Here is a 24,910-nt window from a genome sequence, read left to right as displayed (position 1 = left end):
GCCTTAGGCCTGGACTGAGTTCCGGTTTGGTGGTCTGGGCAGATGGGGAGCGTGTCTGAGGCTGGCAGGAAAGGTGGGCTGAGGCTCAATGCTTGCAGAGGGCTGCTGACAGATCCTGCAGGCCCAGGGCCAAGCTGGGATAGGAGGCTCAGTACAGCTCAGCGCTAATCTCCTTGTGACCTTGTAGCAGCCTGACTTGCCTGCTGTCTACCCCCAGGCCCCGGGCTGACTTCGGAGTATAGGGAGGGGCCGTAGCCCTGGAAGCCTGGGAATCCCGAGGAGGCGTGAACTGGGGAGGCGGGAGCTTGGCCCCAGGCCAGCCCTGCAGCAGTACTGCGCCTCAGACAAGGAGGCACAGAGGCTTGAGGACTTGAGGCTGATCCTCCACCCTGAACTATGGGCTACAGGGTGGTGTGCCAACCTTTGCAGATGAGGCGGACACATGGAGAGATATGAAGACAGCACGTTATGAGGTCAAGGTGGAGAAGTGAGCAGGGTGGCAAGCATGAGGAGAGACGGGTCTGTCAGAAACAGGGGAATCAGCTGCCCTGTCCCTGAATCCCTGGGGAGCTGCAGTGTGGCTCCCTATGAGAAAAAGTGGCCTGGACTTCTGGCTCCGACACAGGAGGGCTGGGACCTGGACTCTTAGGTGTGAGGGAGGAGGCTGGGCCTGGTCTCTTGGGTCTGGGGAAGGGGGGTGGGGGTCTGAACCCTCATTCTGAGAAGGAGGACTGGGAGGTGAAGGGCAGTAATGCTCATGTCCCTGCCAACCCAACCTTGGGTTCGCTCCTGCTTGCCCTTGCCATGACCAGACTCCCCCGGAGGTGGCTTCCGTCTGTTGGTATGAAGAACCGAGGCTTTCCCAGGGAAGGCAGGAAGCCCAGATGGGCGCACTGCAGGACTGGAGCACCTCTCGGGGTGGGGGACGTGCCTGCCTCACTGCAGCCGCCTCTGCAGCCAGCTCCTAGCCATTTCCCATGAGCTCTGCCTCCCTGACAGCAGCGTGGCTCATACGGTCTCTGCACCTCCACAGCCCCCACCCCAGGGCACCTGTGACTGTCCTTTCTAAACACCCCTACCTACCTTGGCCTACCTTCTGACCTCAGCCTCCTTTTTCCATCCCCCAGGGGGGTTATTTATTTATTTATTTATTTATTTATTTATTATTTGGTCTCTGGGTAGAAATCTCTCTCTCTCTCTCTCTCTCTCTCTCTCTCTCTCTCTCTCTCTTTCTCTCTCTCTCTCTCTCTATGTCAGCCTCAGTTTCTCATTTTGTCTTTCTGTGTCTTTCCATGCCCGTCTGCCACCTCAGTCTCTCTCTTTGCATCTGTGTCTTGTCCCTTTCTTTGTTTTTTTTTGGTGTCTCTTTCTCACTGTTTCTGCCCATGTCTGTCTCTCCCACATCAAAGCAATTTCCTTCCCCATTTCTTCATCTAAGACCACCCTTCCCCAAAGCACTGTACCCTTCTCTTCTCCCCAATCTTCCACATTCCCCAGCTTCCGTCCACTTACCTGAAAGCGGTCACTGACTCTCATCTCCCCCTTTTCTCCCCTAATCATCCCCCACCCAGTTTTCCTTCCCATCCCCCCTCACCCACCCCAACCCACATATCAGTAGCTCCATCCCCCATCTTCATCCATAGGCCCTTCCACCTTCATCCGCCATCTTTCTCCTCATTTCTCATGTTCCCTTTGGCACCCCCATGCTGACCCTTTCTCTTTATCCGGTGGTCCCCAGTCCATCCACTTTCTTCCCTGACAGCCCTCCCCAAGTCAAGTCCCACCCCAGACACACAAGGAGGAATCCAGGGCTGCAGCAGGGGTCAGGTGGTCAGTCGGGGAAGGAGGCTGCATCTGCTGGAGAGACGCACAGACAGAGAAGGACACACGGACACGGAGGCAAGGGCACAGCATGCATGCAGACTCCCCCCACATGACTGTGCTTGCACACCCTCAGCCAGGCACTTGTCTGTCAGCCATTTCTTTCCCGCTCCCCCCCCCCTCCTCCTAGCCCTCATGTCTGTTCCCCCCAGATTAGGGGCTGTACAAACTCTGCAGCCCCAAGTCGGTCACTGCAGATCACCCTTATCCAGGCCTGGAAGGAGAAAGAGAGGTCATCTCATGTCCATCCCATAGCCTGTATCTATCTCCGTTGGGCTAGGGGACCCGGGGAGCGGAGGGGGTCTTCAATGCCCTCTAGACACACTAACATAGCTCTCAGACACACCCAGACAGGTTGCAGGCTTTTAGATGGAGGGGGGAGGGCACGGAGAGCTGCAGACCCCGCTGCTAGAGGGAGCCAGGAGCACGCGCACACGCACTCACCCTCAAGCAATTGCACTCATGCCACCACACTCATGCAACGGGCACACGAGCAACCGCACAAGGTCAAATCGAGATGCTAAGGGCCAGCCCCCGCCCCCGTGGACAAAGCCACCAACATGCGCCACAGACCCTCTTCGACTCAGTAGCCCGCTTTCCCAGACACACCATCACACGAAATGGTCAGGTCAGCCGGCTCGCGGGTCTCCGCAGACTCGGCCCCAGAGCTCAGGAATGCGGGAGCCCCCCAATTCCTGCACAACCCAGTGTCACTGGACACACAATATCACACACACGCAGCGCCTTGCCAACCCCTGCACCTACCCCCATCTTGGCGGCTCCGTGGGAAGAGGGACGGACGGGCTGGTGAGTGGTGGCCGCAGGGCCGGCTCAGGCGCGGGCTCCGGCTGGTGGGCCTCTGCAGCGCCCGCGCCGCGGTGGGAGCGTGCGTCTGTCGGTCCGTGGGTCCCACCGCACAGAGGCTGCGGTGGCCGGGGCCTCTGCCTCCTCATATGCCCGCGCCCGAGGGGGGAGGCGGCGCAGGCCAATCAGGAGCGGCTTTGAGCTGACGGACAGCCCGAGGCCCGGCCCCCGGTACTGCAGCTGTCCTCCCCCTTCCCCCTCCACCGCTCCAACCTTGTCTCTGCAAAGTGGCGGCGCCACCGGGGAGCTGAGCACAGTGGGGGGTGGGGATCCCGGACACCCCACGGTGGATGGTGGACCTAGAGACCAGCCCCCCTCGATGCAGGGAGGGACCTCAGGGATGGAGGCTCTGAGGGAGGAAGCACCCCGGAAACTGCCTCCTGGGAGTGTGGTGGGCAAAGGGTCGGAGGAAAGCACCAGTGAATGCAGTAATGCAGGGCCCCAGAGCACCACCATCTTGCAATATGTAGGGGGACCCCAGGAGTCCGTGCTGGACACTGTTCAGGGAGAAGATACTGCAGGAGGGGCACTGGTGGGGAAACAGACAACAAGGAAGGCTCCCAAATTGAGGAGCGGTGCTGCAGAGGCGGGAGAGAGTCCTAAGACCCTCCTCACTGTGTCCCCACCCTGACTGAGCTGCCCAGTAAGATACCACCACACGTACCACACAGGAGACACAACAAAGCCAGAAGGACACACCAAGAGGCATCACAGTTAGGCGCCACCATCACCACCCCCCTACCCCCCCACAGGCTCACAACCGTACCCCAGTCACACCTTCACCACCACTACCCTTCAACCAGAGGCTCAAAACCGGGTAGGAGGGGCATCCGCCAAGAGCACACAGCTCTTACACCCACCACATCACCACAGAACCACAGTCACGATGCGGAAGTGCTGTGGGGAGCCCACGCCCTCAGAACACCACCTCCCAGACTCACATCACACCCTGCACCACAGCTGACCTTGCACCATCTTACACGGAGAACTAACAGATTCCTCCACCATTGCATGTGCCTAGGACACACATTTCCTCCGGACACCCATAGCAGCCGCCTCTGTGGCCACTGCTGCACGAACATGCCGTCGAACACACCTGCCTGCCCATCATGGACTGTTCCCAGTGTGTCAGGGCATGAAAGAAGGCTCACGGCACAGACTGGACAAACATTTGCTGTGGATGACAGGCAAAGACGGGCACAGACTCACAGGTCACACAAGTCACTCAGAACTAAGCCATGGGACACCATCCCACACTTCTCACACATCACACATCACTGTAGTGTCATGTATAACTTTGTCGCGCCTCCAAACACATCCCAACATCCCCACCCACACACCACACCCACATCACACTGTGTGTACACAGGCACATGCACACATACCTTCCCATTACCACCCCCCCCGCCCCGCCCCACACACACGCAACACCCATTAGTTTCCACACGAGTCTGTGGTGTCAGAGCCTTCCATCCCCACCCTGACACACTGTGCTCATGAGGAACATTCTGGACTCTCCTTGGGGATGCTGGTAGAAGACAGGGATGGGGAAAGACAGAACTCTGGCTAGGAGCAGGAAGTAAGCCTGTGTGGGGTCAGGGTTTGGTTCATGTTAAGATGATCTGCTGGGCATGGTGGTGGTGCATGCCTTTAATCCCAGCACTGGGGAAGCACAGGCTGGCAGATCTCTGTGAGTTCAAGGCCAGCCAGGTCTATACAGTGAGCTCCAGGACATAGTGAGACCTTGCTCAAAAAAAAAAAAAAAAAAAAAAAAAAAAAAAAAAAAAAAAGAAAAGAAAAGAAAAAGAAAAAAGAAGGTGGGGGTTTAAGATGATCCTGACCTCAAGGGGACATTCAAATCTAGAGAGAGGGACACAGAGACACAGAGAGTTGGCCTCGGGCGGAAATAGATAGGGCCACAGTAGAAGGAGGAAGGGGCTTCCCCCAGCACCCAGAGCTTCATCACAACCCTCTTCTCTGGCCTGTTCCCATCTCTCCTGCTGTCCCTTGTTGCCATGGTAACAGGGAGGCTGACTCTGCAGCAAAGGAGGTTGGACCTGCAGATCAGGCTTGTTGCCATGGAGATGAGAAGAAGGAGGAGGAGCCCCATCTTTCAACCCAGGTGCATTGCTCTCAGACACCCCTTCCTCGAGTCTGTTCCTTACCCTGGGGTGGAGGGGTTGTTACCGACATTTATCCCTTCGTGCCTCCCGTCTCCCAGTATGTGAGCCTGGAGGTCTGTGGCTGGTCCACAGAGGACAGGGTTAGAGTCAGGGAAGGCTGGGGAGGGGATCCTAGATCCCAGGGGATATGTGCTCCTCCTGCCCTCTAGCCAGGCTGGGGGGCCAGACGCTCCCCACATCCCACCCCAGAAACAGGCTCAGCTTGCCTCATGTAAATCCTCCTCAGACACCAGCCTGGCTAGACTGATGACTGATGCATCATGCTCCCAGTGCTCTGCAGAAGAAGAGGGGGAGGGAAGACTTCAGAAGGTCACCCCAGATGGAGGAGGACAGCGGAGCTCGTACGGAGAGGTGGAAGGAGAGAGACGAGAAATACAGACTGGAGCCACCCCAGAGCCAGGGAGAATTACAAACACAAGACGGAAGAAAAGATCTGCAAAAGCAGAGATGAAAAAAAAAAAAAAAACCCAAGACCAAACAAAACCAGAAAGATGGTAGCAGACATGTTCAGAGAGGGTGGCAGAAACAAGGGGAACCTTAGAGAGCTGGGCAGAGGACAGGTTTGCCAAGCATGGAGAGTTAGAGATAAAACGGGGAGAAACTCGGTGGGTTAGAGAATGAGGACAGACCCTGGAGAAGAGCAGTCTCGTGCTATTGGGACAGAGAAGGGGGAAACCAGAAAAATCCGCAATGAGAGTCACTTCAACAGCATCCAGCCCCGGGGCAGGATGATTGATCAGTCTCTTAGAAAGACAGAGAGGGGGAAGATGTTGGGGCTGGCCTGGAATGGCACACACAGCAAGAGTCTGAGACACAGAAGCGGCCAAGTGGAGACTAAGGACACAGCGTGAAGCAGCCTGACGTGGAGGTGCGGGGTGGGGGTCTCTTGGGGCGTGGCCTTCTGTCAGGGGACCGTGGAAGGCTGAGCAGACCCTGGCTGCTGCGCGCAGGGCGGACCGCTGGGTGCTGAAACGGACAGCTCCTGAGATCCTGTCGAGGTTGAAGGGCGGGCCCAGCTTCTGTCCTCAGCAGCTCCGTGTTCTTGATCTTGTTCCCTTTGTCGTTCGGGTCCCCCTCGGTCTTCCTTTAGCTTTCTATGACTTCCTGTCTGTCACCTCAACTGCCTGTGCCCTCTACCTTCCGTTTCTTTTGCGTCCCCTCCACCCACCGTGTCCCTTCCCGCAATCTCTCTGCCTCTAAGAATCTCTCCCTCTGCCCTCCCTCTTCTCGTCTCTAACACTTTGCAGCCCTCGCCCATTTTGTCCTCCGGATCTTCTTTTCCCTCTTCCCTATCCGTCTGCTTCTCCCCCACCCGCGCCGCATCTCTCTCTCTTTCCTGCTCGGCCTCGATCTGGATCAGGCCGTGTGACCTTCAGTCGTCCTTTCTCCACAGAAACCTCCAGAGTGGCGAGGAAGGCGGGGACGGAAGGCAGGCCCACCCTTCTCCCTGCTCAACCAGCCCTCAGCCCCCTTCTCCCACTCCCTGCTTCCTCACTTGAGGGCTGGGGAGGGACATAACTTCAAGGTTCGGTCACTCTTGAAGGTGGCTTCACAGGGGTCACACTCGCGACCCCCAAGTTCTCAATTCACTGTAGCCCGGTCCCACACCGCCACTCTGGCTGCCACCCCAGACTTTAACACCCACAGTTCCCAGGCTCTCCCATCCCCCAGCCCCATCTGGTTTCATTCTTTCCGTGTCTTTCCTCTCAGTGTCTCCGCCCTTCCAGATCCTGCGTCTCTCCATCTGTCCCAGGGTCTCTGTCGCAGCCTCCTTCTGTCCCGAGAGAAGGTCAATGGAGAGGGGGCGGCTGCTGGGACCTGAGCTGACCTGCATGTTTCGGGCATTGCCCAAGGTGGCGAGTGTGTAAATCTCTTCCTGCTCTCCGCAGACTCCGAGTGTCTAAAAACGCCCGTTGACCTCCCACCCCCACCCCCCAGAAAATGAAACCCACGTACCCCCCCAGTTTTGGGGTTTTGTTCTTTTTTTATTCCAACAGGGACTGAGATGTGGCAGGGGGAGGTATAGGGGCCCGACTGACCCTCTCCCTGGGGGCGTCTCATAGAAATTCTGAGGTTTCTCCCCCAAAAAAAGAGAGAAAGAGAAGAGAGGAGGGGCACCAGGGGACACCCACATGTCCAGAGGCCCTCCCCACCTCCAGAAGTGTGGAGAGCCGTGTCAAGTCTTGGGGCGTCTGAGCAGTCCCAGGTTGGGGTCCTCCCCGCGGACCGCTTTCCAACTCCGGGAGCGGCCCCCACAGTCCCCAGCCCTTGGAGTCCTCGGTCTCTGCGCTCCTCCCGCCCTCGGCGCGGGATGGAATGCGGGCGTCCGCGACACCCTCGCTCGAGTCCACTAGGAGACGCAGGCCGGCTCCGGAGCCGGGCTCGGAATTCACCGGGAACTGAAGGCAAAATCGCGGCTTCCTGTCCATCGGGGGCGCATCGCGTCCCTGCAGTCAGTTGGGGCGCACGCCCGGCCCCGTCCATGGTCATTCGTGCTCGGTCAGCTCGCGGGGTCCTGTGGGGCCTGGCCGCGGCCGGGGAGGGCTAGTGGCTTCAGCTGGGGTGCCCAGGCCACGTGGGGGCGCCCCAGCCCCCGAAGCCCGCAGCGCCTGGATGCGCCTGCACTCCTGGCAGACGCGCACGTGCGTGCAGGGCGTGGGAGCCGCGGGCCGGGGCCCCCCGGGAGGTCCGGGGTCGTCCAGGAGGCGCTGCGGACCTCCGTGCGCGCCCGCGTCCCCGCCCGCGCCGGCCGAGTAGAGCTTGCCGTTGCTGAGTCGCATCTCTCGGACCGCGCGCAGCGACAGCAGGGCCCGACTCGGGCCGCCCGGGCGCCGGCGCCGGCGGGAACGCGAGGTCTTGCGGCAAGACACGGCGTGGCGCAGCTCCTGCAGCATCTCCTGGCACACCGACACCTGGGGGCGGCGAGACGGTCACCGCGGGGCACGCCGCGACCTCCCTCCCCGCCCCCACCTCCTTTCTGCACCTCTCCTCTCCTTCCTACTCCCTCCTCACCTCCCAGTTCTGTTCCCTTGGCCAACGCTGGTGTTTTCTGTACCGCTTCCCCCACCGCCATCCCGTTCTCAGCTTCATCTTTCCTTGTGTTTGTCCCTGAATCTGCTTTTTCACTTTCTGACCCCTGTCTTTCCACACAGTATTTTCTGACTTCCCCTACCCCTCCCTCCTGTTTCTGCCCCCACATTACTGCAAGGCATATTTACTTAGTGCCAGGCACTGATCTGGGCACCCCGAGTTACAGCAAAGAATAAAAGAGAATTCCTGGTCCTTGGGACTTGGGATGTCGTTCAGTGGTAGAGGGCTTACCCAATATGTGTAAGGTTCTGGGTTCCATTCCCAGCAATGGAGACAGGGGAAAAAATAGAGCCCAGCCCTCCTCAAGTATGCAGAGATAGAAAACAACAAATATAAACATATATATTCTGTCCAATAGTGCTTGGGAGAGAAATAAATAGACATAGAGTGTGGACGGGCAGGATGCTGACTTCCGAGATAGAGCAGAGGCGGAAGCCCTCCTCCGTGAGACCTCTATGTGAAGGCTGGGTGAGCCTCGTGATAAAAGACCCGGGGGGGGGGGTTGAGCATTGTAGACCGACACCCAGTGCGAAGGTGCTGAGGTGGGGCCTGGCTTGGGAGGAATGGGGAGAGAGGGAGGAAGTGATGCCCGAGGGCGGGGACCATTACAAGGCTCGTGGTTTACTCCAGAGCCACGGGAGAATTGAAGAAGAGGCCTGAAGGCAAGTGCAGAGAACAGACTGTAGGGGGAGCAGGGAGCCCGGTAGGGAGGCTGCTGGGGGCTTGTCCTGTGAAGGCAGAGCCCACAGGGTTTGCTGAGAAATGGTGAGGGAGAGGAAGGAGTGAGGGATAGGTAATACCCCCACACTTGGCCTGAGCAAGTGGAGACTTGGCTCTGCTTTGTGGAGAGGGACATCCAAGTGGGACATCATTACAGACTCTGGAGCTGGGTGTGGTGGCACATGCCTTGGGAAGCTGAGACAGAAGGATGGCTGTAAGTTTCAGGCCAGCATGAGCTGCACAGTGAGTTCAAGGCCAGAGGGGGCTACATAACATGACCTTGTCTCCAAAAACCAAACCAAAGCAGGGTTAGTGAGATGTCTCAGCCACTGAGGCTGTGGATCTAAGTTCCATCTCTGGGCCCCACATGGTGAAGGAGAGAATGGACTCCTCAAAGTTGACCTCTGACCTTCACACTCACATCCAAACTCACAACTTAATAAAACCAAAACAAAAACTAAACAAACAATTAATCTTGGGCCGGGGGTGGGGGAAGACCCATACTTGGGAGTTATGGCATCTAGTGTCTCCGTCCCACCCCCTGGCAGTCCTGTGGTCCTCTCCAACAGTACATCAGAGTTTTGCTGAGTGACAGGATGAGACCAGACTCTCTTGCCTTGCTCTCTCTTGGATCACAGCTCTGGGGGATGTGAGTTGCCCAGAAGGGCACTTAAGCAACCCTGCAGAGAGGTCCTCCTTCGAGGAACTGAGAGGACTCCTGCCAGCTGCCACTAAGTGTGTGCTTGATGCTTTTAATTCTTGTTTCCGGATGTTTGATGTTCTAGGATCTTACAGGCTGGTGGAAGGCCGTCCCTCTCAGAATCAGCCATGCTTTAGAGAGCTAAGGGTTGAACCTTCATAGCAAACCAAACATTGGTGAATCTGGAGAGGCCTGGGGCTGCAGACCTGTGACCCTAGCCTCTTAGGAGGCTGAGGCAGAGGACTGCAAGTTTAAGGCCATCCTGGGCTAAGGGGTGAATTCCAGGCCAGACAGGACAACTTAGTGAGACCCTGTCTTAAAATAAAAAGTAAAAATAGGGCTGAGGATATAGCTTCTTGGTAGAGCACTTGCTTAGAAACTATCCGTGAAGGGCTTCATTTACCTGGCATACATGAGGCCCTGGGTTCTACCCCCAGGACCACAGATACAAAAACAAGACAAGACAAGACAGCCCATGCTCTGAGCCCACCAACATGACTCAAACCAGCCAGTCCTTTGCTGTATTTTCTCTCTGCCCTGCCTCTTCCAGGGACACCATAATGAAGACTGGCCCAGCCGCTTCCTCACCCTGCTTCCCTCTCGAGGGTCATAAGGAATATATAAGAACGGCCTCTCAAGGGCATAGTCTCAGATGGGTATCATGGGGGCACTCCTGCAATGCTACCACTTGAGAGGCTGAGGCAAACCGTGGCAATCCTCCTGCCTCAGCTTCTCAAGTGCTGGGATTATGAAGCCACTATGCTTGGTTTGTCTGTCGTCTGTCTGTCTGTCTGTCTGTCTCTCAAACAGGGTATCACGTGGCTCAAGCTGGGCTTGAACTCACTATGTAGATGAAAACAGTTTTGGACAGCTGATCTATGCTCCCACCTCTGTCTCCGCAGTGCACCGGATATTTCCTTTTTTGTATTTCAGCGTCCTGCTTCTCTGGGGTCCTCCACACCGTTCTCTGGTGGGCCCTTGAATTCTCATCACTCTCCTTCCCTTCTCTGTCCTTTCTCATAGCCTGGATTCTTTGTCCAGTTCTCTGACCTGTCACCTCTCCTGGGACCTCCTTGATCTAACCAGGAGTTCCTTGGCTCCTCTCTTACCTTCTGGCTCCCCGACCCCTCCCCATCTCTTACATCTTCCCTCTCCTTCATCCAACCCACCACTTTGGGTCCTCAATGTCCCCTGGGGTCTCCCCTGCTCCACCTCCAGCCACAGTCAATCTCCTCACCTCCTCGGACTCCGCTGACCTCCGCGTGGACCAGATGAATTCCATGACCGCCACGAAGACAGCAATGATGAGGCCGCAGATGAGCACGACAAAAATACCGCCAATGTTCTCCATGCCCAAACCTGGAGGGTGGGGAGAGCCAGGGTATGGGCAGTGTGGGTGTGGGCCCAAGGGGTTTCTGGGAAAGAGCGGCACAGGAGGGGGTGGCTGACCTTTGGCCCTGTGGTCCTCCTCCTTGGGGCACCGGCCACCTTCCCACCACTTGCGCTTCAGGATCTCCAGCCTGTTGTTCTCTTGGAGCTGCAGGATGGCCAGCGTGATCTCATCCCGGAACGGGGAGCCTGGCCGGGCACATGAGGGGATGGCCGTGGGCCCCACTACCCCAAATCCCACCTGCCCTGCCACCTCTCCCAGCTTCTACCCGAACTCATCACACAACAGCCAAGAGAGAGGTCAGGCCTCTCCAAGCTGATGCAAGCAGGATCAGGCTCCCTGTCATGGCGCCGCCATTCCTAGGAGCCCGTCTCACCCAGCCCTGCCACACTGGCCTCCTGGTGGGTCCCCATATCTGCCAGACAAAGCCCTACTTTAGGGCCTTTGCTTCTGCCCAGTACACCCTTCCCCTCCTCTCCCTTGGGTCTCTGCTTACACACTGGCTCCTCACAAGCCATTTTTGGACACTTGATTCAACATGGCACCAGGCCCTCCACCTGCTGTCAGTCTCTGTCACTACCCCTGTCCACAGCACGTGTCACACCTGCTTCCACAGGACGAGGCTCTGTCTACACCCTAATGTGCCTGCCACTGGAAGAGCCCTGTAGCAGCTGGCTGAGTGGATCCCCATCCTCCCGCTTCTGTATCCTTCCTCCTCTTCCCCGTCATGTGCTCCCCTTGGGCCCTCTATTCCGAAGCACCTACTGAATGCTAGGCAGTAGAGATATGGGCAAGGGGAGATGATGGATGCTTGTTGGTTCTGGGCCGACAGAGTAAGTACCCAGGTCTCACCACTTGAGAAAATATTACCAAAGTTTGGAGACAAACTAGTATTGGGGTTTCTATCACTGGGCACTGAAACAGTGTGTCCTGAAGTATAAACTGTTCCCCCTCGCTCCTTCCTGCTTTTCCTGAGGATCTGCTCTGAGCTAGGATGTAGGGTTGATGTAGAGAACATGAAGCGAAGAAAACCATGTCTGGTACAGCTGAGCACGGTGGTATATGTCCCACATGTCCCTAGTATATGGAGGTGGAGGTGGGAGGATCAAGAAGCTCAAGGTCATCTTCATCTACAACCTGACCTACTTGAAGGTGAGACCTTGTCTCAAAGAACTAAAAACCAAACAAACCAAAATCTCGTCTCCCACGGAGGTGTTGCGTCTCGTAGCTCATGTTTACTGAGGTGTACATGCAAAGTCACCTCAATTCTCTCACTATCCCCGGAGGCTGGAGCTCACCAGCTTCTAGGCTGACGTTTTGCATGTTTAAACTGTACAGGCTTAGGATGGTGACTGCACCTGTCCAGGGTCACACAGCAAGGCTGCGTGTCTTGGGATATTCCTGGGTTCACCCACACATCTTGGTGAGTATGGCCCCCACATCTCCTCCCACATTTCAAGCTTAGCCATGCTCGTACCCAGCGGCATGCCGATGCCATAGCCCTTGGTGTCGAGGAGGCCCCCGATCTGGGTGAGGTTGCAGTTGAGACGCCTGTGGTACTCATTCATGGTGGACTCCAGCAGGAAGGCGTAGCGGGAGTTGAGGACTCGGGCGATTCCTTCCTCTGTGCTCTTGACGAACACGCTAGGCTGTTTCGATTGCATGTAGTTCCACATCCGCTGGTACGTCTGGTACCTCGAGTTCTTGGCAGAGGGAGTATGAAGGAAGGTGGGTGGGGGGCCACTCCACGGGTTTCCCTCGAGCCCTCCCCCTCCCCTTTCCACACACGCAAGAGTGAATTCCTCTCACCTTGCAGCTTCCCTTCCTTCCTCCTGAAAACTCACACTACTTGGCCCAATCCTCCCAGCAGCCTCCTTGACCCTCCGCCCATACCGCCCAGTGCTGGCTCACACGAGGTCCGCATCTGCCTCCATGTTTCCATTCACCAGGTAAAGGTCAGGCTTTCCAGCCAGGCAGCAGCTCTCCCCGCAACCCCAACAGGCCAAGCATGTCCACTGCCCTCACACCGAGCCTTAGAGGTTCTAGGGGTGCCCCACCTGGAAGAAGGTCATGGTGGAGCCGGCGTGGATAGTGCCATACTCAATGTTGGTCTGATCCGCCAGGTCGTCCGCCGACTCCACCGGCACCTCCATGCGCTGCACCGTGAGGAAGGCAGCCAGGTTGGCCGTGTAGGAGGAGATGATGATCAAGGTGAAGGCCCACCTGAGGGGTGGGATACGGATGAGCTACAAGCTGGAACCACCTTGACCTGCAACGCCCCCGCACTCCTCCCCCCCCCCCTTTTCCTGACCCTTGACCCCAGCGGCTCTGACTTTCAAAAGGCTCAGTGCCTTTTAGTTAGGGCAGAGGCCAGGAATATGGGTTCCAGAACTTGACTTCCTAGGTTAAGTACTGCTTCCAGAAACTTTCGAGGAAGATGGTTTGGAAATACACTCTCAATGTAGGCAGCTAAGAAAGCTGTACAGAATAGAGAAAATCTTTAGCAATACAGTGATTAGAACTAGGGTCTCAAGCATGCTAGGCAAGTGCTTTGCCACCAAGCCGTGTCCCCCAGCCCCTCACCGGGGGATTCTAGGCAGGGGCTCTACCACTGAGCCGCATCCCAGCCTCTTCCTGGGGGATTCCAGGCAAGTTCTCTGCCACTGGGCTACATTCCTAACTATTTTATATATTTTTAAAAGTATCTATCGCCGGGTGGTGGCGGCAGCACACGCCTTTAATCCCAGCACCCAGGAGGCAGAGGCAGGCGGATCTTTGTGAGTTGGAGGCCAGCCTGGTCTACAGAGCAAGATTCAGGAAAGGCGCAAAGCTACACAGAGAAACCCGTCTCAAAAAACGGGGGTGGGGTGGGGGGAATGGGGATCTTTATCTACCTATATATTTTTCAGTACATGAGTGCTTTGTATCATGTATGTAAGTGCACCATGGACATGCAGAAGGAGGGCCAGGAGAGGGAAGTGAATCGAATCCTTGGAGCTAGAGTTACAGGTGTTTATGAGTCACCCAAGATGTGTGCTAGGAACCAAATTCCAGATCTCTGCAAGAGTAGCCAGTGCTCTTAACCACTGAGCCATCTCTCGAACTTCTGTATTTTACTTCTTTTTTGTTTGTTTTTCGAGACAAGGTTTCTCTGTGTAGCCCTTGCTGTCCTGGAACTCACTCTGTAGACCAGTCAGGCTTTGAACTCACAGAGATTCCTTTTTGTTTGTTTGTTTGTTTTCTTGACAGGGTTTTTCTGTGTAGCTTTGGAGCCTGTCCTGGAACTCACTCTGTAGCCCAGGCTGGCCTCGAACCCAGAGAGATCCACCTGCCTCTGCCTCCCGAGTGCTGGGATTAAAGGAAGGTGCTACCACCGCCCGGCACATCCTGCATTTTAAATTTGAGATGTTGCCCAAGCTGGCTTTGAATGTATTGGCTAGGCTTGAATTGGATATCCCCCGCCTCAGTCTCTTAAGCAGCTGGGATTACAGGCCTGTGCTCCCAGGGCCAGCTTCCAGAGGAACGTATTTTAGGATGGTGGCTCCAATAGGCAACGTGGGGCTGTGACAAGCGGCGAGCCTGGTTTTTGTCTCAGCTATGTGGCTGTATTTAATTCATGAACTAAGCTGCAGGGGAGGAAAAGTCCAACAGTCCTGCAAGTTGAGGGGATAGAGACTAGGTTTTGGGGGACAGAACACTCAAGAGGAAAGAGTCACATAAGTGGCGGAAGGGTTTCCTGAAACACAGGGTTCATTTGGGCCTTGTGCTGAATATCAGTGTGTGCGTGTGTGGATGAGGTGAGACCCCGCGAGGACAGACTGGCAATCTTCTCAAGCAAAGAACAATCCGGCAGGGTTCACAGGGGGCAGGGCGTCTCATGGGTGTCCTCCAAGCAGAGGTGTTCAGTAATCAGCAGATGGGAGGGCTGGAGAGATGGCTCAGGGGTTAAGAGCACTGGCTGCTCTTCTAGAAGACCCAGTCCTTGCACGGACATGGCTGCTCACCACCATCTATAACCCCAGTTCCAGAGCATCTGATGCCCTCTTCTGGCCTCTCTGGGAACTGCACATGAGGTACACACAACAGGCAGGCAAAATAGCCATCCACATAAAATAATCAAATAATATTTCACACACACACACACACACACACACACACACACACACACACACTAAAATGATGGGCAAGCCATATACCATGTAAACACTTGGAGACCAAAAGCTGTAGTGTAACACTAACTTCAGAAGAAACACTGGGACCAGGACCGAGAGACATGATCAGATCGTGTCTCAAGCGGATAGACAGTCCCAGGCATTAGTGCCCTTAATTACAGAGTTTCAAAGCTCAAAGCAGGACCGGCAAGAGAGAGCTCAGCCAGTCAAGGCATTTGTCACCAAGCCTAATGACTTTGTTTGTTTGTTTGTTTTTTGAGTCAGGGTTTCTTTGTGTAGCTTTATGCCTTTCCTGGAACTCATTCTGTAGCCCAGGCTGACCTCGAACTCACAGAGATCCACCTGCCTCTGCCTCCTGAGTGCTGGGATTAAAGGCGTGCGCCACCACAGCCCGGCCACCTAATGACTTTTTGATCTCCAGGTCCCACATGGTGGAAGGAGAGAACTGACTCCCATAATTTGTCTGGTGAGCTTGCATGTGCTCTGTGGCTTGCATGATCCCCCTGTAAATAAATAAATAAAGTTTTTTGAGACAGGATTTCTCTGTGTATTCCTGGCTATCCTGGAACTCTCTCTGTAGACCAGGCTGGCCTTCAACTCACAGAGATCCACCTGCTTCTACCTCCTGAGTGCTGGAATTAAAGGTATGAGCCACCACCACCTGGCAATAAAGACAATTTTTAAAAAGTTATAAACAAAAATTACAAAGCAAAAAACTAATTCCACAGTGAAATGCTTGCCTCAGTGAGGGGCTGGCATGGCTCAGTGGTAGAGCCCCTGCCTAGAATCCCCCAGTGAGGGGCTGGGGTGTGGCTCAGTGGTAGAGCCCCTGCCTAGAATCCCCCAGTGAGGGGCTGGGGGTGTGGCTCAGTGGTAGAGCCCCTGCCCAGAATCCCCCAGTGAGGGGCTGGGGGTGTGGCTCACCTGTTCAGAACCTGCCAGGAATTCACCAATGAAAGGCTGGGATTTAGCTCAGTGATAAAAGTATTTTTACAAGGCTCTGGGTTCTAATCTCATGGGGAGAGAGAGAGAGAGAGAGAGAGAGAGAGAGAGAGAGAGAGAGAGAGAGAGAGAGAGAGAGGAATCCCCAAACAGGGAAATAGCAAACTGACAACTGAAGATCACACAGAGTTTCTAAGGATCACGGGGAGACACTCAATTATTTCCCTCTCTGTGGTTGACAGGACAGCCAGACAGAGAATCAGTGAGGAGACAGAAGCCGTGGACAAAAACATCAAACGACTCACCCTCAAAGGCATTTCTAGAACATTTCACCCACCAACATTGAAATCCATCTCCAGAGCAAGTGCAGGGAACATTTCCCAAGACAGACCATATTGCAGAGCCACGAAACGCGTCTCAATAAATTTAAAAGGATTAAAGACCTGCAGAGACTGCTCTCCAACCACGATGGAAGTGAATTAGAAATCAATAATGGGAAGAACTGGAAAATCCCCAAGTCCTGGCTCTACCCGTGGCTAGCTGTGTGACCTTGAGGCTGTGCTCTGGTGTCCTCACGGGGCAGGCCGCACCTTTGCTGGCTCTTCCGCACAGGATTTTAGGAAGAGCGGGCTAGCCTGAAACACAGAATGTGTTAGGCAAGTGTTTACTGTCACTGTCTTAGTGACGTCACCTGACTCAGGAAGGAGAAGAGGTCACCAGTGGGGTTGGCTGCAGGACCCCAGGGCAGCCATTTCTTCTGCCCTGGACGCCCTCCTGCCAAGTAAGCGTGGCCGACGCTCTCGTAGGCCACAGACCCAAGAGGGCCTCCCAGACCCCACTGGCTCCTTAGCAGGCATTAATGAGAAGAGGCCACTGGCCTCTGCCTAGTGCATGTGTAGAGGTTCTGGGTTGAGGGTGAGTGGACAGAAGGGTATATATTAGTTTCCTACAGAAACAACTCTCTGACCCTGACATGATGCCCGGGAACTGACATAATCTCTCCGGAAACTGAGTCTCTCCACACTCACCTCATGGGCCAATGCTATTCACAACCAAGAAATGACCCACTGGCTGCCCAGCATGTATCAGGTGCCAGGCTGGCCCTTGAGACTGCATGATGGACAGGTGGTAGTGATGGACACAGGGCGATAGGACCCGCTGCTCACTGAGCCTTTTTCGGATAAGGTAAATCTGAGGTTAGCTGTCAGCACCCAAGAGAATCAGCCTGAGCTGCCTGGACACACTTGGACGTGAGCAGCCCTGGCCCAGTGCATTCGGGAGTGGCTGGCAGTGGGGACCCTCTGGAGGGTGTTTCGTGTTGGTTCAAGTGTGGGGACTTTGTTAGTTGTCAACCATTGGGCAGGCTGGCAACACAGAACATTGAGGGCACAATTCCCAAAGCCTGACTCCTCGATGCAGGGAAACATAGGTATTTCTTGCACGGTCATAGTATGAGCTGAAATCTCCAGAGTGCGGCTCTCATTCAGCTTGAGGGCCGCATGCTGTTTTGTGGGGAACTGCGGAAAAATGCTCACCGTTTCTGGAAGTCACATTTAGAACAGCAATTCCACTGGTATTTGAGTCAGCAAGTCAAGATGCTTGGGCCAGCTGCACCATTCCCGGTGATTCACACCGGCACCAGCACGTTCCTTTGCCAAATATTTCCAAGTGTCAAACGTTGAGCGTCAACAATGTGCCAATCAATGACCTTACTTCTCGGCATCCCAAACTGACTCATTATAAATAGATGTCACCCATCTTGTTTCTGTCCTCTGACATATTCTTGCACAAGCATTTGCTTATTGCTCTTATGTTATCCAATTACAAATCATATCACCTAGCCAGGTGGTGGTGGTGGACACCTTTAATCTCAGTGCTTGGGAGGTAGAGGTAGGTGGATCTCTGTGAGTTTGTGGTCAGCCTGGTCTACATAGTGAGTTCCAGGACAGCCAGGGCTACCAGGTGAGACCCTGTCTCAAAAAACAAGCAAGCAACAATAAATCACACCACCTTCTTTTTCTCATTACAACTAGAGCATTGTACTGAAAGGGTTTTTTTGTTTGTTTTTTTAAATCTTGTGTGTGTGTGTACATGTGGGTGCAGCTTTGCCACTGGAGGCCACAATAGGGTGTTGGATCCCCTGGAACTGCAGTTACAGGCAGTTGTGAGCCTACTGAGTTGGGTGATGCGACCCGAACTCGGGTCCCCTGCAAGAGCTTTCTTAACCACTGAGTCATCTCACCAGTCCTAAAAAAAAACCCTAAGTATCAGCTCAGGACGGAAAAGCATTAAAATAACATTAGCTATGAAAAGAGGGTCTGCAAATACTGCTGGTACCAGCGAACTCACGGGGAAGGGGGCGGAGGGAGCAGGGAGCAGCCGGAAGCTGAGGACTGAAGAGCCAGAGGCCCCTAGAAGCGGACAGCGAGCAGGAAGCAGACACGCTGCCTGACATAAGGAGGTGACTGGACATATGGACACAGGGGGCACATGGGAGGGCTGGGGGAAGGGGAGAAGCCTTGCTGCTAGCTGGATCAAGTTGAGGGGTTTCTTGTCAGGAGGGCGTGAAGATGGTAGCTGAGGAGGTAACCTGGAGACCTACCTGGACATGGAAATGTGAAGGCAGCAGGGCTCAGAAAGCAAGGAGAGTGAGGTCAGGGGATTCAATTCCCAAACAGTGACCAAGGGAGAGAGCCCTGGGAGGGTCAGGGGCTGTGGTCAAAGAGAGCCTTGGCATGCTGATTTCTGAGGCAGGCCTATCTTCAGTGAGGAGCTGGTGGGTATGGCTACCGGAGACTGTGGGCTGAGTGGCCACTGCCCAGGAGGCATGTTCTGGCCAGGCGCCCACGAGATCCCCTAGAACGACAGCAGCGATGCCCTACAGTCCCACGGCAGGATGGTGGGGGATCGGCCTCTCGTCACTGTCACTGGCCACATGTGGAGATCAACCAGTACCTGATGAGTGAGTGGAGTGTGTGAGCAGACTAGGGCATGGAAGAGCATGAGGCTGGGCAAACAGCTCCAGCGAGGGATGAACGGCCTCCTGGGTGACTGCAATGGGAGAGGGCAGGAAATGACTGGCTAGACAGCATGGCCCTCAGGAAGCAGGGCCCAGGCTAAGGAGGGAGCAGCAGGGCTCGCAGAGTGCAGACCTCTGGTTCCCTGCCTTTAGATCAGTCCAGATTCATCAACTCAGGACTACTGTCCGCAGCTCTGTCAGGGTACCTGTCCATCCCTCAGAAGCAGTCAAGGCGTGGCTGGTGCACCACTGCGCCGACCACACCAACACCTTTCACCCGGACTTGAGGGAGTCGAAGAAGCCCCTTCACTGTTAGCGCCAGACATCTACCCCTTAATCCGTGGAAAACATCGGCCTGTCACTGCATGGGAAAAGTGACTTTGGAGGCCTGGTGAATCACAAGTGCGTGGATGTGAAAGGAAACCAGAGGCGAGTCCAGTGGAAAAGCATCGTAATTCCAGGTTCTTCAAAGGCTGAGGCAGGAGGACCAAAAGCTCAGGTAAGCTGGGGCTACAAGAGTGAATTCAAGACAAGCATAAGCAACTTGGTGAGAAGTTGTCTCCAAAATACAAAAAACTTGGCTGGTGATATAGCTCAGTGGTAGAGCCCCTGCCTAGAATCCCCCAATGAGGGGCTGGGGGTGTGGCTCAGTGGTACAGCACCTGCCTAGAATCCCCCAGTGAGGGGCTGGGGGTGTGGCTCAGTGGTAGAGCCCCTGCCTAGAATCCCCCAGTGAGGGGCTGGGGGTGTGGCTCAGTGGTAGAGCCCCTGCCTAGAATTCCCCAGTGAGGGGCTGGGGTGTGGCTCAATGGTAGAGCCCCTGCCTAGAATCCCCCAGGGAAGGTAAGTAGTACTCCTGCTTAGCATGCACAAATCCCTAGGTTCTATATTTAGCTTTGCAAAAATAAATAACAAGTCAGGGAGAGAGATTTGATGATGTTATGCTGCCTTTTTTTTTTTTTTAAAGTACTGGGCCATAGATCAGAAAATGCAGGAGGCTTCTAAAAGCTAGAAAAGATAAGTAAAGGGGTCTTTGGGTGTCTGCAGGAGGCAGGCCCACTAATGACTTTTAGTCCCATCAGAACTATGGCGTGGACCACATGGCAACCATTGCTGCTTGAAGTTCCAGCATTTCGACAATGTGGACCACACGTCTCCAGCATCTTTTAACTTTCATGTTTAATGATTCTCACTATTAATGCCTTTCCCTTTGGGAAATTCTGTGTGGGCTTTGGTAAAGGAAAAAAATGTGTACAATGGTAGCCTCTTTGAACAAAATAATTCTTTGGAAAAAAAATCCCCACAACCGAGGAACCCGGAATTCCAATGTGCCCTCCTAATTACACCAAGAACAGGAAAGTTAGAGATTTACTAGACACACCTGATCCCAAGGAGGAAATTCCTACGATTCAGATCCAAAGCTGAGGCCATTAAGGGCAAGAGTCCAGTGAATAAACACAGAGAAATCAGAATGACACTGTATAATGGGAAAGAGTAGGACATCAGGACCTTGCCTTTGGGGAGAGTTATGAGAGGAACAGGACCATGAGTAAGACTAAGAAACTGTAATATAGTGTCTGCTCCCCAGAAGAAGTCCTTTTCCAAAGGTCAGACACTTGGATAAGGGTCTCCATTCCCGCAGGGGCTTGAGGAAAGTTCCTGCTTGATAAAGCAGTCATTCCTCTTATTTCTAGCAAGAGGAACTTGTGGTCCTTACAGTAACATATGACTGGTGCCCATTGTCAAGGGCAATGCCGGCTTCCTCGACCCCTGACCTCAGGCCACCCCGCAGCTCACACACCCCTTGTCTCCTGGTTAATCCTATGTGCAACTATAGAGAATAAAAGGTGGAGTCTTTTTTCAATTAAACGCTGCTGGCGGCCATCCCGATTCTCAGATCTTGTCCACCTCCACCCCCCAAACCTGTACATCCTCTTTGGGACCTGAACCCCCGCCAAAGCAAGTGTCCAGCAAATCTAGTGTGGGTTTCTGATGTCCAGAACTGAACGACAGTACATTTATGCCATTTTAAACCACTAAATTGGTGGTGATCTTTGTCGCAGACATAGGCATGAACACAGAGGTACTGTCTGAATTTCTGTTTTTCCAGTGCTGGGTATTAAACACAGGGCCTTGAGCATTCGAGGCAAGTGTTCTATACCAAGCTATGTTCCTAGCCCTTTTCTCAGTATGTAGCCAAGGATGGCCTTGAACAGATCCGCCTGCCTGTGTCGCCCAGTGCTGAGAACACAGGTTTATACCACCAGGTCCTGTGCACGCACTGACGGGGACTGAAGTCAGATCTTCTCACAGGCTAAGCAAGCACTTTGTTGCCAACTGAGCGATGTCCCCAGCCTCTCCCACGCCTTGGTTGCTTGGTTGTTTATTGTTATTATTAGTGTGTGTGTGTGTGTGTGTGTGTGTGTGTGTGTGTGTGTGTGTGCATGTGTGATATGGATTATGTGCACACCACAGTGCGCGTGTGGAGGACAGAGGAGAATCCTGCCGTTGATTCTCTCTTTCCTGCGGCTTCTGGAATTGAACTCAGTCCAGCAGGCTTACACCACAAGCATTTGTACCCACTGGGCCATCTCTTCAGCCTTCTAGTTAAATTGGTGAGCTCTAGGTTCAGTGAGAGATCCTGCCTCAAAAAATAAAGCGGAGCACAACACAGAACGACACTCAGTGCCAACTTCTGGCCTACACACACTCTTGCACACACGTGCACACACAACTGCATGTATGCATATGTGCCCACACAATATTCCACATCCATCATACACGCACACACAAAAAACCTCACATATATGGATGCACCTGCATTTGCATGAACACACACACAATAAAATAAATAAAAAAAGAAATAAAATTTTAAAATAATGTGGGCCAGGCATCATGGGCTGTAGCTGGCATGAGCTTCCTGGTGCATGTTCCAGGGGGAAATGAATCTTATCCAGGATAGTGGGTCCCCACGAGACTTCAAGAACTCTAAATCTCTGTAATGACCAGGGCAATGTCACAGACAGCAAGAGGGACACCTCTCCTGCCATGGCAGCAGACTGCTCACTTTTCTGTACTTTTCAGCATAGACTCACTGACGCCCAAGTCATGCTCCCCCACCCCCACCCCACCCCCGCCCAGGTGCTTAGGATGAACTTAGGCCCTTGAACATGCTAGCCGAGTACTCCCACTAAGCCGTGGCCCCAATCCTTGGTATTTTTTGGACACTGTCTTGTTAGTAGCCCATGGTGACCTTGAACCTGATATTTAAGCTCAGGTTGCTCTCAACCTCACAATTCCCCTGCCCCAGCCATCTTCAAATGCTTATAAATGTGACAGGCCTTTCCGTCTTATTTTTCAGATGAGGGAGACTGAGGCAAAGAGAGGGGACATCCATACCCAAGGCCACCGAGACAGTGGGGTACTTCGTTGAGGTTCGCCTCTTAACTGCAGCCATGGGAGGGAAGAGGAACTCGCCAGGGACGGCACAGCAGCCCCTATCCCTCCCAGTCCTGACCGTGTAGACACACAGAGGCTCACCAGACTCCGCTGACACAGCGCGTGGACAGCGCCCGGGGCATGATCTCCGAGCCCTGCTGCATGAAGCCACCCACAGGGAACCAGAGGCTGTTGCCCAGCGTGTACTGGTTCTCCAGGATATGGGGACGCGCCCGAAGGCATGGGTGCGGATTGTACCACTCGTAAGGGCTCAGCCTGTGGAGAGATGGGTGGGTGGGTGAGGCTGAGGCGCAGAAAAGAGGAGGTAGGAGGTGAAGCCACTGTGTAAGAAGAGACCAGAAGGGGCGGGGAAAGAGAGTGACGGACACAGGCAGAAAAGTGGGGAGGTGGGGGGGCAGAGAGCAGAGGTGCTAACACACCACGCAAGTAGACACTGCAGTGGAGGAGAGAAGCAGATAGAGAGGGAAGGAGAGAGACCCGGTAGAGATGCACCAGAGCCCAAGTCAGATCCCCAAGGGCAAAGAGAGAAACAGACAGGAAGGCAGGGTATAGGGCACCCATGGCCCCCCACTGTTCGGTGTGGGTGGCCTGTGGGCTGGGCTCCTGCCTCTCCCCACCCCTCCTTCCCCGGGAGCAGGTGGCCCACTCACCTGGCAGCCAGGAACAGGACACAGCTGACAGCCAGGTAGGCGAGAAGCATGAAGAGCCACACAGCAGGGGAGAAGGGGTCCAGGAAGGAGAAATAGCCAGGCTTGCGGCCCTAGGTGGAAGAAAGCCCAGTGAGAGCAGCTACACCCCCCCACCCCCACCCCCCACCCGGCCACAGGCTGTGTGCTCAGCCCCTGCACCCTCCAGGAACTCAGAAGCCCAACCAGCCCATCAACCCCAGGTCTACTTAAGCCCATCCCTAGCCACGATGCTAGGGCACACCCCCCACCTCCCCCCAGCTCCCCGCACACACAGGGAAATGTACCATGTGCACTCTGTAGAGGATGCTGATCCCCAGGGTCATGAAGGGCTTGGAGAAGTCGATGACTTTCTCCCGCTCAGCGGTGATGGTGAAGGCTGCCACAGCCAGGTCTGCCTTCTGCTGGAGGGGAAGCAGGCGGGGCAGAGGGAGGGGGACACGAGATGGAGGTGGGCAGTTAGACACCTGCAGCCACTGCCGGGAGTTAGAGTTGAGGCTGGACCCAGCTCTGTCCCAGTCCCTCTGGCCTGCCCGCTCCTGACAGCGCTATGTCAAGTCCATTGCAGGAGCCCGGCTTTTGTTTTGTCAAGAGAGAGTCCCATTTTGCTCAGGCTAGCCTTGAACTCATTGTATAGCTAAGGCTAGCACTGAACTCCTCTTCCTCCCTTTGCCTCCTAAATGCTAGCATTACAGGCTGACAGCCTTAGTATTATTATTATTGTTATTTGTTTTGTTGTTGTTGTTTTTCCAAGACAGAGTTTCTCTGTGTTATCAGCCTAGTTGTCCTGGAACTTGCTCTGTAGCCCAGGCTGGCCTCAAACTTTCAGTAATCTACCTGCCTCTGCCTCCCCAGTGTTGGGATTAAAGGTGTGTGCCACCATGCATAGCTAACAGTCTTATTTTTTTTTTTTTTTTTTTTTTTTTTTTTTTTTTTTTTTTTTTTTTTGGTTTTTCGAGACAGGGTTTCTCTGTGTAGTTTTGCGCCTTTCCTGGAGCTCACTTGGTAGCCCAGGCTGGCCTCGAACTCACAGAGATCCGCCTGGCTCTGCCTCCCGAGTGTAACAGTCTTATTTTTAAAACCCACCACTCACTGCTGTCCACCCTGCATCCTCAAGTCATGAGGAAGCAGGAGTCTAGTGTCCAGGCACCGGGTCACTGGCTTGCTCTGGGACCTTGGTTTCAATAGATGGCCTTCATTATTCATACCAGAATGGGTAGAGGTGTTTTGCTTTGTTTGTTTTTGGTGTGTGTGAATGTTTGTTTTTGGTGTGTGTCCATATGTTCGTGTGTGTGTGTGTGTGTGTGTGTGTGTGTGTGTGGAGGGGGATGTGTCATATGCCCATGTGAAGGCCAGAAGTCCAGACTGGGCGTCTTCCTTGGCTGCTCTCCACTTGACTTTTTGAGGCAGGGTCTCTCACTGAATCTGGAGCTCCGTGGTTCAGCCTGGCAGCCTGGCGAGTGATTGCGAGCCAGGAGCCCTCCTGGCGCTGGCTGCTTCCTGGGCACTGCTGACATGCTGGCTTTGTAAGTGTGCCGGGGATCTGAACTCAGGCCCTCATGCCTGTGTGAAGAGCACTTTACCCAGCGGGCCATCTCCTCAGTCCCTGGCTAGGACTTCCTCCTGATCGTCTCTATCTCTCCCACAGCTCTCCGGTCACAGCTAGTTCCATTTACAGACGGGGGAAGGGAGTCTCAGAGAGGCAGAGGCAGCAGCTGGGGACCGTGAAGTGGGTGTAAGCATGAGTCTTCCGCTCCAGCGGGCACCAGTGCTCTAGACAAGTGTCTGAAGGACACACAGGGCC

The 24,910-nt window shown here is 54.4% G+C and overlaps 3 protein-coding genes across 4 annotated transcripts in view; all 3 read right to left on the bottom strand.

The window, feature by feature from the left end:
* Positions 1-2,825, bottom strand: part of Atp1a3 (ATPase Na+/K+ transporting subunit alpha 3) — a 28,295-nt gene extending 25,470 nt beyond the window's left edge. The window contains exon 1 of one of the 2 annotated variants that reach the window (XM_028859969.1): positions 2,647-2,825. In XM_028859969.1, the coding sequence (XP_028715802.1) occupies positions 2,647-2,652 (6 nt within the window). In that variant the 5' untranslated portion in view covers positions 2,653-2,825. The remainder of the gene's footprint in view (positions 1-2,646) is intronic. The other variant, XM_028859967.2, reaches the window with a different exon arrangement.
* Positions 1-24,910, bottom strand: part of LOC114688528 (carcinoembryonic antigen-related cell adhesion molecule 1-like) — an 875,221-nt gene that overhangs the window by 234,244 nt on the left and 616,067 nt on the right. The gene's annotated exons all lie outside the window — the stretch shown is intronic.
* Grik5 (glutamate ionotropic receptor kainate type subunit 5) overlaps positions 6,893-24,910 on the bottom strand; it is a 63,224-nt gene continuing 45,206 nt past the window's right edge. Inside the window, exons 13-20 of the mRNA XM_028860002.2 lie at positions 23,394-23,507; positions 23,071-23,180; positions 22,502-22,675; positions 12,886-13,051; positions 12,306-12,531; positions 10,888-11,016; positions 10,676-10,797; positions 6,893-7,840 (exon numbers count right to left, since the gene is read on the bottom strand). Coding sequence (XP_028715835.1) covers positions 7,415-7,840; positions 10,676-10,797; positions 10,888-11,016; positions 12,306-12,531; positions 12,886-13,051; positions 22,502-22,675; positions 23,071-23,180; positions 23,394-23,507 — 1,467 coding nt within the window. The 3' untranslated portion in view covers positions 6,893-7,414. The remainder of the gene's footprint in view (positions 7,841-10,675; positions 10,798-10,887; positions 11,017-12,305; positions 12,532-12,885; positions 13,052-22,501; positions 22,676-23,070; positions 23,181-23,393; positions 23,508-24,910) is intronic.

Source organism: Peromyscus leucopus, chromosome 1, assembly GCF_004664715.2.
Source record: "Peromyscus leucopus breed LL Stock chromosome 1, UCI_PerLeu_2.1, whole genome shotgun sequence".
Taxonomy (NCBI): domain Eukaryota; kingdom Metazoa; phylum Chordata; class Mammalia; order Rodentia; family Cricetidae; genus Peromyscus; species Peromyscus leucopus.
The sequence above is the reverse complement of the archived record's forward strand: the minus strand, read 5'-3'. Positions and strand labels throughout refer to the sequence as shown.